Consider the following 13,046-nt stretch of genomic DNA (forward strand, 5'->3'; position numbering starts at 1 on the left):
GGGGGCTGCAATATACTGAGGGCGGGTTGACCCTTGCAAATAAGAACTGAAGCAGCCAGCCTCCTGCGTTCTGTGTTTAGTCTAAATATCTATCTCCAATCTGGTGGAATCGGGCGCTTGTCAAATTTTGTGTATATGAGGTTATTGGTATCATCTTAAAGCCTGTTCATTTGTCTTACTTTTGAGGAAAAAATATCCAAACATCTTGAATAGAAGTCGAGATATTTGCGACTGAGGGAAATGGGGGTAGCCTGTTGTCTGGGGTAAATTTTGCGAGAAAAAAGCCGTCAAAGTTTGGAAGCACCCATAGCCAGAGAATCCTTGGAAACTGAAAATCTAAATTTTGTATGCCTTTAATCAATGTTTTTCCAAAAAAATCCACACTGAAATGTGTTATTAAATGGACAGAAAAGGTGCTGAGTCAAAAAAGAAAATTATTTTAAAAATTAATCCCCAACATCCAAGAAAATACTGGTTTCTTTGATTTCATTTCATTGTTTTGACGACTGCCTGATTTCACCACGATGCCTTCCATAATGATATTTATTATGTATCGCCACTGTGATTACTACTTGTGCATGCTCTTAACACGACAACTGTCCTGTCCTGGTTGTGTTGAGCCACGGCAGCCACTGACATTCTGGTCTGGACACAACTGACCAGTCATTATGGAAATTGGACTTCGAGCGATCGATCGGTCTTGAGTTTGATTGCGATTCTTGGGTGGGCCGTTTCCGATTAGGTCTTATCTGCCTGCTGGAATTATGGTGTCTGTGGTATACCCGAGAGAGAACTGAGATGCATTCGTTGCTCCAGCGCTGTGCGTCATAAGGACGCGTACAGTTTTAAAACAAGCAATTTTGCTTACTTGAGCCAGCCGTCTGGCCCCAAATTACTATCAGTTTAAGGGGCTAGTCATCGATTATTTTACTCCAGCAACGGAAGTAGAAATCAAAAAGATCAAATTAGATAGTCCATCAAAAAGTTGCGTCTTAGACCCCATGCCCACCAGCCTTTAAAAAAATGTTTGCATGAACTTCTTCCACATATCACTCAAATTATAAATGACTCTCCTCACAGGCACAGTACCAAATTACCTTAAGATAACACATGTTAGACCCCTTTTGAAAAAAAGCTGGACTAGATAAAAAGAACTTTCCTATCCAAAATTCTGGAAAAGTTGTGTCTAATAGACTGTTACATCATATTAAAGCAAATATTCTTAACGAAGTCTATCAGTCAGCATATAAGGCACACCACAGTACCGAGACAGCCTTACTTAAGGTCTGTACTGATATTTTAAAATATATTGATGAAAAGAAGTTGTTTATTCTTACTCTATTGGATCTTTCGGCTGCATTCGATACCATTGATCATGACATTTTACTCGAGAGATTAAACACTACTTTTAGCATAAAGGGTATTGTCCTGCGATGGTTTTGAGTCATATTTTAAAGATCAAACACAAGCAGTTGTGGTTGGAAGCACGTGTTCTGATAATGTTTAGCTTAGATGTGGTGTTCATCAGGGGTCTGTTCCTGGACCTGTCTTGTTTACAATATATACACAAACTATTGCTGGTATTTTAAGACAATATGGCTTGAATTACCATCTTTATGCTGATGATTCTCAAATTTATAAGTTTATTTATTTCGATCAAATACCACTTTTAGTCAACTCTGGTGAACAATGTACTAGAGATTTTAAAATATGGATGACCAGCAATAACTTGACACTAAATAATGACAATACGTAAATAATGTAAAGTTGAAATACAAAAGCTATTAGAAATCTCCCAGAACTACAAATTGATATTAATAACCATACCATTCTTTCAAAAAGAAGTCTTAAAAATCTAGGGGTTCAGTTGGATTATGATATGTCTACGTCCTCCCAAATGAGCCTGCTCAGCAAAAGTATTTACTTTCAGCTTAAGAAAATTGGCAGTGTAAGAAATTATTTAACCAAAGCAGCAGCCAAGACACTTGTAACAACACTGATTTTATCAAAGTTAGATTACTGTAATGCTATTTTGTCCGGTTTGACAGCCGAAAAACTATCAAAGTTACAAGTACTCCAAAATCAAGCAGCAAAATTGATAATGAAACAAAAGAAAGCATCGCCTGTAACACCAATTCGAAAGAACTACACTGGCTGCCAATAAAAGTAAGGATCAAATACAAAACTGCCGTTCTCTGTTTTAAATGTATAAATGATAATCCTGGAATTATATCATTCACCTACAGCCCTTAGATCAGCCTCTGGTAAACTAATTCTTAAAACTCCAAAACAAAATTACAAAACATACCGCGAGCGTTCCTTTTTGTTCTTTTGTACCCAGGTATGGAACGAAATCCCATATAAAATAAGATCTGCCCCAACAATTTTCATTTTCTAAAATCAGCTGAAGCATTTTTTATAAACAAAAGCATCCCTGCCATAATGATGCACTGTGATATATATATATATATATATATATATATATATATATATATATATATATATATATATATATATATATATATATATATATATATATATATATATATGTATATATGCATGTGTATGCCAGACTGTGAGACTGAAGAAATAGCGTGTGGGAATGAGAGAGAGAAAGAGAGAGACAGAGACACAGAGAGAGAGAAGAGCGAGAGAGAGAGAAAGAGAGAGAGAGAGAGAGAGAGAGAGAGAGAGAGAGAGAGAGAGAGAGATAGAGAGAGAGAGAGAGAGAGAGAGAGAGAGAGAGAGAGAGAGAGAGAGAGAGAGAGAGAGGACGGAAATGTTTTTCTATCTGTATAGAATGAGTGTTTTAATGAATGTTTCTAGTTACTCACGTTTCAAATTTATTGTTACCGTTAGAGAATTTTTATGGCATTGTATTTTTTTGTGAACACATTTCCAACTTCACTGCGAGACTCATATAAATTTTTTACACATATACCTTTATATTATATGTATAATAATTTGTTTTACGTACACGCACGGGGATTAATTTTTAAGATGTGATGTCTTTTTCGTTGTAATGCACATTGAGCAGTTTTTAGAAAATGGAAATGCGCAGTATAAATGCTATTTATCATTATTATTATTATTTGTACACCCTCGCGGTGCAATAAGAAAATTAACTATATACGTCAGTCTGTTCTTTAGCCAATTATCTCGCCACTAAAATCAGGCTCAATCTGATTCTGGATAGTCTGCCATCTAAAGGTGATAAAATCATGTTCGTTTAATAAGAATAAATAGCATTTGTATAGAGTGTAAATCCCCGCCCAACAGAAAGCTCTTTGCGCTTTCAAATCTATACTATTACCCCAGCAGACCTGAGAGCATTCTGAAACAACCTCAATTTCGTGGGAAGCATACAGTACAAGCGTCCATTTATCTGCTATAAAACACTAACATACTGACAAAGATCTTTCGCTGTCTATGGCTGGGTACCGAGACGTGCTGATAACGTTATCAGCACGTCTCGCCGGGTACCCATTTTCACCTGGGTGATGTGAGGAAAATTCGTGTAAAGTGCCTTTCCCCTAGGACACTACGTCGGGCCCGCGGCTCGAACCCCCGAACGTTCAACCTCACGATTACGAGTCCGGTAGCCTAATCACAGGCCATCGACGCCACACAAACGCCACTTTTACAAACTGAGCTGTCATCCTAGTCCTAAGGGACCTTTAATTTTTGAAAGAGCGAGATTTTGACAAACGTATCCAAGCGTATAAACATTTTATTGATCCTCGGGGGTAGTATTGTATGCAGACGTATCTCAAAGGCCACCAAAATGGACTTACATCTGTATGCAATATTGCCCGCGTCCTGTGGAGTATTATAGGGATACACTCTCTCTCTCCGTCTCTCTCTCCTTCTCTTTCTCTCTCTCTCTCTCTCTCTCTCTCTATCTCTCTCTGTCTCTCTCTGTCTGTCTCTCTGTCTCTCTCTCTCTCTCTCTCTCTCTCTCTCTCTCTCTCTCTCTCTCTCTCTCTCTCTCCCACACCAGGAAAAGAAAACAGACATATAGCAGACCCATCCCCGTCACCTGCTTCTCACTATACACAGACCTGGCTTTTTCATCACCACCCCCCTCCCCCAACCCCCACCCTTGCCCCACCCATTTCCCCCATCTTACCACATCCATTCCTCCACCCCATATTTCCCCACACCCACTCCCTTGTTGTTGTGGTGATGCCGACGGTAGTAATAGGGGGAGGTGGCGGAGTTGGAGGAGGAGGAGGAGGAGGAGGAGGAGGAGGAGGAGGAGGAAGAGGAGGAGGAGGAGAAGATGAGGAGTGGGGGGGAGGAGAGGGAGAAGAGGAAACGGGGAAAAGGAGAAGGAGACAGGAAGGAGAAAGAGGTAGGGGAGCAGAGGAAAAAGGGGAGGAGGAGCCTAAAGACCACGAGGAAGAAGAAGAAGAAGAAGAAGAAGAAGAAGAAGAAGAAGAAGAAGAAGAAGAATATTGGCTAATATGTAAAACAGAAAACCATCTCATTGAATTACTCCTTCTCTCATTGGTTCGCTTTTTCACTCTTTGTTCTACGCACTCACTCACTCTCTCATTCCGTTACTCACTCACTCTCCCCTCCCCAACTCCAGCACTACCTCTCCCCCTCTCTCCCTTTCTCCCCCTCTCCCTCTTGCACGTATTCAAATAAATATCGGGGACTGGAGACGGCCGCCTCCTCCCGACCCCTGAACCCCAATAAATAAATAAATAAATAAATAAATAAATAAATAAATCTCTCTAGCACTACCTCCCTCGCCCACTTTATCCCTCCCGTCCCTCACTCACCTTATAACTCTCACTCACCCACAAACTCACCAGTTCTACCCCCCCCCCCCCAACTCACCTAATGCTCATTTATTTTTTCTCTCCCTGACCCTCTCTATCTCTCTATCCCTCACATCCCCTCCATCACTCTATCACCCGCTGCCGTGCCCACAGCCCACCCCCGAGCGAAGTTAAGAGGCAGCGTGAGCACTGAGTGTGTGTGTGTGTGAGTGAGTATGCGTGTGCGTGTGTGCGTGTGTGTGACAAGAGACGCTGTTTAGTTTAATACCGCCCGCGTGAGCTCAAAGCGCGGGCTGAAGACAGCGGAGAGTCGATGACGCGCTCATCACTTTGTGCAAACGAATTAACCGCGCGACTCACAAACCACAGAACTGTGACAGAACATTGCTCTATGTCCCCAGAGCGCTGTATGTATTTGTGGTATAGGTACTGGTGAAAGGCTTTCCTGAAAGATTTCAAGCGGAGTGCGTTACTTTCTCTGAGTGGTGATACTTAATTTGTGAATTTCTTCAAAAGTTTTTATAAACTGATTTATGTATGAATGTATATTATATGTGTGAACACTTTGTGTCTTTCAGTGTCATTTTCCTCAATAGCAGAAATATTTTAGGTGCAATTTTCTAAACATGTGAGTTCATCAAATGGAAGGTTTCACAAACAAAACAAAGTAATGTCTGCTTCACAAGCTACTTTGCGTTTTAACTTTTAGATCGCAAGATTAAAACGTCATTTCTTTCAGTGAAGAACTTCGTGGTATTCAGGTACACATTAGAGAACCACCTTCTAAAAGGACTAACATCCCTACACATTCAGTCCGCAGAACCACATCGAATGTTTATCTCGTTTATCACCATACTCTTTAACATACACTTACTAATATATAGAGATTGTACAGCGTAAAGAGCTTGCTGTTGAGCGGGAATTTTGCGCTATACAAATGCTATCTATCTACCATTGTTACCAATATTTAATAATTGTACATAGAATCAAAACATTACATGTCAAACACATTCGCGAATACAAATTACACAGTAATTATTATATAAACACTCACACTCACATTCCAACACCCAAACATTATACTCACACACACACACACACACACACACACACACACACACACACACACACACACACACACATACTCACACTCTTACACATACCCCGTAATGCACACACATACACTTACCACGCACATGCACAGTCTGATATACGCATAAATACATAAACACGTACACACACACGCGCACACACACACACACACACACACACACACACACACACACACACACACACACACACGCACACATACACACATATGCACACACACAACCAACCCATCCATACATACTATTTTTTATAGAGATGCATTTTCCAATAAGCATTACAACAATATGTCAAATGACCTCTTCAAGAATATAACAAAATCAATAAATATCTCCTAGAAAAATTACTGCAAAAAAGCCAAAAATACTATTGTTTAATTTAGTGAAAGAATTAAACACGTGTGTTTGTTTGTTTGCTTGTTTGGTTGTTTGTTTGTTTGTTGTGTTGTTTGTTTGTTTTGTTTTTTTGTTGGGTTGGTTGGTTGGCTGGATGATCGTTTGGTTGGTTAGCTAGTGGGTTGGTTGGTTGGTTGGTAGGTTGGTAAGTTGGTAGGTTGGATGGTTGATTGGTTGGTTAGTTGGTTGGTTGGTTGGTTTAAAGGTCTGATGTCAACGTAATCACGTTTCTGTCTCGCTAGTCACGTGTCAGAACCCAAGATGTAGTCAAAAAGCTCCAATGGGGTGTTTATTCCATTGATTAGATAGCTATGTTCCTAATATCAGGAAGTATCATGAAAGAAAACCCCTTGGGATAAACGGCATTGATCAAAAGAAACGTATTGTTGAGGACTACTATCCTAACTTCACACGTTCGTATGGACGACTGTCTTTCTTTTCATACGGGTCTAATGTGATTGTTTTTAATGTCTGATTAACAGGTAGTTGGAGCTGTTTCTGATTGAAACAGTATGGATGGACAAAATGGAACAAGACAAAACACAGAGAGACAAAACTAGAAATTGTCACTGATGGTATTATTTTCTCGGCATATGGAATAAAAACTGACTCGATTTCAAGTGGCTATACTGGAACTCTGGATTTTGTCGGTGTATATATATATCTTCAAATTTCTACACAATTTTACGTGGAAATTAAACTTTGAGTAATGTTGACTACATCGAGATTTAACATACCAAAGGTTCTTTAAACTTGACACAGTGTGTTCTTTCACTCTTCATATTAAGTGCTGTAGATAGATATTCCAAGCAGTTTGGGATCTCAAATTTCTCACGTCAAGCAATAGCAGTTTGTGACAGACCAAGACTGTTCTCTTATTTTAAAAAAACACTGTTGCTATCACGAGAAATATACTGGTTGCGTATTTCTGATCATTCCTGCAGTTGGCTCTTATTCATATTGTGTGCTCACAGTTCCCTTATTAAGTGTTCTTTTTGGACACCCTCTTATCTCTTAAGGTGTGTCCACATTGATCGCATATTTTATGCATATCTCTTATGGTGTGTTCACACTGACACACAACTGGCTCTGATACTGTGTTCACACTGACACACAACTCGCTCTTATGCTGCGGTCACACTGACACACAACTGGCTCTTATTCTGTGTTCACACTGACACACAAACTGGCTCTCTTATGGTGTGTTCACACTGACCACACAATCGTCATCGTGGAGAATCGATGAGTAGCAGCAGCTTCCGTCTTGTCCCTGGTCATTCGTCCGGCGGTTTGATGGTCTCTGTGAAAGATCTATGTTTGTTCCTCAAGTACCGGGTCATGGGCTTAGACATCTGCAATGAGGTAAGGAGAACACGTCATTTTATATTGTGATACTTTTTAAAAATTAAAAAAAATTAAACCCCTAAATATTATATTATAACTCGGCCAGTGACTACATCATGACATGGGGAATTATAATATATTCTTCAATTACCCTCGCTCGCTCTCTCTCTCTCTCTCTCTCTCTCTCTCTCTCTCTCTCTCTCTCTCTCTCTCTCTCTCTCTCAGAACCTCTTAAGATACTATCCCGGTGTCAAAGTACCACCGCTCTACCTGCTAAACACAGACGACGTAAGTTCGATTTCCGAGTGGGGAGATTTATTACTGGGTACGTCTCTTTGTTTGTCTTTTTTTGGGACGTTTTCTACACCTCAGCCTGGATTAGCCCTTGACAGGCAGAGAGAAATACGATCTAACGAATGTAGAGAGTGGGTGGTGTGCGGGTGCTCTGATGTGGTTTGCTTCTTCTTTCTTATCAAACATCTATCGTCCGTATCTCTCCTCCTTTTTTATGTTTGTTACTCTCTTGTAACACCTCTAATCTTCGGTACTTATATGACCTTATTGTGTTGCAGTTGCCGTAAAACACTTACTAAAACTAAAATGAATGTTGAGTGACAAAGAGGAAATGTGAGTCAAACTGTGGAAAGGTGTGTGCACATTTCTCTTTTTGTGTGTCCCCATTGAGCACACTGTTATCTCAAACTGTAAGATCGAGAACTTACCCGATTGCTGGGTACGATATAGATAGATAGATAGACAGATAGATAGATGGATAGATAGATAGATAGATAGATAGATAGATAGATAGATAGATAGATAGATAGATCTGCCTATCTATGTAATATTAAGTGAGATAGATCTGCCTATCTATTTATTTGTCTACTTTAAGTGAAATCTCTTAAGAAATAAATGTTGAAAAGAAGTGTTAGCCGTATTCAAAACTAAAATGGAAGGGGTTTTTTTATGCTTGTTTTTGTTGTTTGTTTTTGTTGGGGTTTTGGGGGGGTTTTTTAACTTCACTGCATAAACGATTCTGCTTCGCTGACAACACGTCGCCCCGAACTATATAACCCTCAGAGATATTTCACTAATCGTATTCCAGCTCCATCATTTCTGTTCTAACAGCTGTTGTCTCATTACTTCACACCGAATCTCGAGAGAAATAGAACATAATATTTTTCTTCTTTTCCATCGTTTTTATTGTTCTTTCTGCATTGTTGTTCCATCACCTGTTCCTGCCTTTGTGGTTTTAATTGTAGATAGCCAGCTTCTCTGACCGTTCCTGTGATCCATTTACTTGTTACTTGTTACTTGTCTGAAGGACCGACATCACTGCACAAGGGGAATACCCATAAGCGTTCTGTCCCCTGAAGAAGCACATCTCGAAGTGTGTAGATGCTGACGGTTCCAAGCAATGTTTGATTCCATATAGCCTTCTGCTCCTCTCACTAAGTCTTGAACTTCTGCAGGCGACCCATTCAATTCCCTGTCAGCCTTTTAGAACCCTTATAATTTTAATATCCATTGAGATGCTCCCAAAATATCAGTCTTATTAAAGGCAATCCTATCGGAGATGGACGTATACTTGAGAGGTCCCGCGTCGTGGTTAACGGGACCGTGATAAAAGAGGCCTAGAAACCGTTGCTTGGTACTTTAGAAATGACGGTCCTTTCTTATGCTTGTGTTGTTGGTGCTGTTGGTGTTTTTTTCTCTTTTTCTTTTATTTATACTTAGTAGCAATATCTGACGCACTGACTTGCATAATAACCTTCAATGCTGTGCACTCTGGTGTTATGTTATGTGTGTTTACCATAGAGCTCACCTTAAGATAAGATAATACTTTATTATCGCAAAGGGAAATTTTTCTTGGCTGTACAGGACCGTAAAAACACATGCAGGCATACATTAAAAAATTAGATTATATATTATTCTCATTAAAATCCACTATGAAAAGAGAAGTAAAGCTGACAAAATGTACATTCAGATCAGATACATCATTCAACCACATTTGACTCTGTTCGAACCCGAATGAAGGGTGGGGAAGGAAAAGTTGCTGAGACTGGTGCTTTGCTCTTTATTTGCCTGTCTGTGACGCAGTAGTTTGTTGGGGGGGGGGGGGGGGGTTAAGAGAGACCAAAGGGGGACGCCCATGACAGTGCTCGATTTTTGTTTTCTGCTTCCGTAGATTTGTCATCCGTTGGGTCGCTTCTGACAGACGACAGCATCTCTCCTCCACTCCTCTCGGCTCTCTGTTTTCCTCAATGTGCCCGACATCTCCATGCCTGTCCGTTCGAGGATTATATCCTCCTTTCTCGTCTTCTGTCTGCCTCTCCTTTGTCCTTCCTGCGCAATGCCTTGTAGAATGGTTTCACCAAGGTCTGACATAGCCATGCCATCAGCTTGCGTTGCTTTATTAATGCTAGAAGGTCGGTGTAGGGCCCGTTTACATTTTTTATTCATCTGTTCAGGTTTTCATAGGAGACATCGTCTCTGTATGAGGTGTTGAGCAGTTTACAGAAGCATCTCATCTCAGTAACTCTTATTCTTCTCTCAGTGTCTGCTGTCAGGGTCCAGGACTCACATACATATTATTATAGAAATATTGATGCGACTAAGGAGCACGTATGTCTGATCTTTCAACTTAAGGCGATGTTCCTGTTTCTCCAAATATGTCCAAGTTTAGTTTGCATGGCTGTGATCTGTGCTATTCTTGAGAATGTTTCGCGCTATGATCCTTTGTCTGACACGATTGACCCTAAATATTTTAAGTTTGTGAGAGTCTCAACATTTTGATCGAAGCGTCCACCCCAGAAATGCAACACGCTCGACCTCTGTATCAAACAAAAAATAAAATGTTTGCTAAAGTTTAAATACTGCACCAAGGCAGATTCCTCTAAAGCCTATTCACTTATTTTGATAATTTTGATACGCTGATTTTCAAAATGAAGTCCTTTTTTTAAGCTCGTATGAACGATGGATCATCCAAATTTTGTGCAATTAATCGTTACGGATTTCCGGGCCTTTACGCTTTGAATTTCGAAGAGGTGAAAGACACATTGTGACAGCCTATTGTTTTTAATTTCTTCTCGGATCCACTTATCACCCTGTCTCATAAGCATCAAGTTTAGAAATATTTCTGTATCTACCTGTATTTATATATGAAATGCTTTAATTTTTCTACGGTTTGAGAAAAATGAGACGAAAATCCACTATCTGTTCAAAAAACAATTTTTTTAAAAATTGCCTGGCATTTGATTCGCTGAGCCACGTTTCCAATAGCTGTGAATAGCGCAAACATCGTGAAAGATGACTAGTAAAGTTGAATGGGCTCTAATGAAAACCTGCGTTCAGCTGAGTTTTCCATTTCGGAAACTGGATTTCAGATCTTTCAAATAGATTTAATATTATGTCCATACCAGAAGAACTGGTTTCGAACTAGAATAGTACTAACTTCTCAATATTATTATATTCAAATGTATACTTCAGACAGAAATCGACTAGATCTACCTCAACTTGGGAAGAACATTATAATGTTGAGGATGTGGGGAGGTACTGTAGCTCGTGATTATTGTAAAGTAGATGTCTTTTCTATAATTACTATTTTTAAAGTGGATGTCTTTCCCATGGCGCAGTTCAAAATCCCTCATCAGTGAGACATCAAAAGGTACTCTCTGAACAGAACGTACTTGAGAACACTCTAAGTGTATTTTCGATAATAAACTTCCATTAAAACGATGGGACTAAAAGGTTTGATCAGTCGTGTCGCCCAGTGTGTTGTCAGGCGGTATAATCTCTCTCTCTCTCTCTCTCTCTCTCTCTCTCTCTCTCTCTCTCTCTCTCTCTCTCTCTCTCTTTTAGTCGGCTCTTTTAAACATGCTCATGGCGAGCTGGGTGCTTTCTTCTGCTAACTTCGATTTCTAATGTTTGGGGAGGTTTTGTCACAGCTGTAAGAGCTGTTGAAAAATCTTCCCTTTGAGGCAAAAGTTATTACGATCAATGGCGTGTTTTGAAGTCTGATTTTGTTCCAACTCCCTAGTTCGTGATTGGAATTGAGCGCGTTCAGAGTACGAGTAATGTACAGCTGGACATTTGGAGTTTGTTCAAGACAGTTCTAAGATCGCGTCCTGTGCATCTTTAAAACGAACGCCCTGTTTTGGATTGTCTGGTGGTTAGAACATCACAGTGGTTATCGTGAACTTGTGGGTTTTGCGAGTTCCAGGCTCATCTCGACCCGGTGTTGTATCATTGGAAAAGGTACTTTACACAAATCTTTCATCATTTAATCTGGGCATAGACAGCTCAAAACCGTGCCTGTATGTTGATGCTTTACCCCCCTGTAAAATGGCAGTTTGCGCTTTTTGCTTCCCGAGAAGCTGAGCGCTTTCGGGTGTTCTAAGGATTGCTGAGGTAATTATAGATGTAACGCGCATGGATCCTTGTGTAGAGTATGGATTTGCGCTGTATAAATGCAATTGTTATCATTTTTATTATAAATTCAATAACATCAAAGTAACAAAATCAAATATTCCTGCTAAGGCTACATTTTTCTTTTAGATAAAATAATATGCGTCAATTGTGTAATTGACACTGTATGTGCCCAAGACAATTTGTAACATAGTACACTATTCAAATATTATTAATTGTACAATTAATAATATTTGAATTGTGTACTATGTTACAAATTGTCTAGGGCAAATGAATAGATTACACAGATTGATTAAAAAAAAACAATGAAACATTTTGATGATGCAATGCTTCAGTTCTTGAGCATCGTTGTGAAATGAGTCATTGACCATTTAAAAGAAAAAGTTATCTAACATTTGAATTGCTGTCACAGGGGATACTACTGTCATGTTCTTCCTTTGAAAGAAATATCGTAACAGAATAAACCTATATGCAACTGGGATAGAGGTCTTTCCCCAGGCCAGTCAATGATTTGCTTGAGTCACTGTGACGGCCTCACGAGACTTTAGAGGCGTCAAAGAAAGAGACCAGATCTAACAGACTACTGAATAATTGAAATAGATACCATGAAATAGACATATGGGGCAGTGGCAGTCTGATTGTGTGAGGTGGAATGTCTTTCCACCACAGAACCTAGCCACACACTTTCAACACTACGGTCTACGCCAACGAGTACCAAAATGTTCTCCGGACGTTTGTGGTTCCTTTCTTTCAAACCCATGGTCGCTTTTAAGGACAAGCGGGCTAACCCAGATTTGGGGGGTTTCCAGAAATCGTGAGCTACACCAAAAGTGGGCATTGCCCTACCTATAGGAAAAGTTTTGTTCCATTGGTGTGTATATTTATTGTTTCATTATAGAGAAAACGCTCCCTGTCTTTTAAAGAAACTGAACAAGGGTTCAAAACTTTACCTTCGATTTTCTCAAAACAGCATTTTTCGGGATAG

At 39.7% G+C, this 13,046-nt stretch overlaps 1 protein-coding gene across 4 annotated transcripts in view; it reads left to right on the plus strand.

Moving 5' to 3' along the window:
* LOC101847820 (cysteinyl leukotriene receptor 2) overlaps positions 1 to 13,046 on the plus strand; it is an 80,828-nt gene that overhangs the window by 49,305 nt on the left and 18,477 nt on the right. Inside the window, exons 1-2 of one of the 4 annotated variants that reach the window (XM_005097961.3) lie at positions 5,016 to 5,275; positions 6,775 to 7,654. The exons of 1 other annotated variant lie outside the window; for it this stretch is intronic. In XM_005097961.3, the coding sequence (XP_005098018.1) occupies positions 7,535 to 7,654 (120 nt within the window). In that variant the 5' untranslated portion in view covers positions 5,016 to 5,275; positions 6,775 to 7,534. Of the gene's footprint in view, positions 1 to 5,015; positions 5,276 to 6,774; positions 7,655 to 13,046 lie in introns of those variants that run through there. 2 more of the 4 variants (XM_035969679.1, XM_035969680.1) reach the window with 2 other exon arrangements.

The sequence above is a fragment of the Aplysia californica genome, unplaced genomic scaffold (genome assembly GCF_000002075.1).
Source record: "Aplysia californica isolate F4 #8 unplaced genomic scaffold, AplCal3.0 scaffold00169, whole genome shotgun sequence".
NCBI classification, from domain to species: Eukaryota; Metazoa; Mollusca; class Gastropoda; order Aplysiida; family Aplysiidae; genus Aplysia; species Aplysia californica.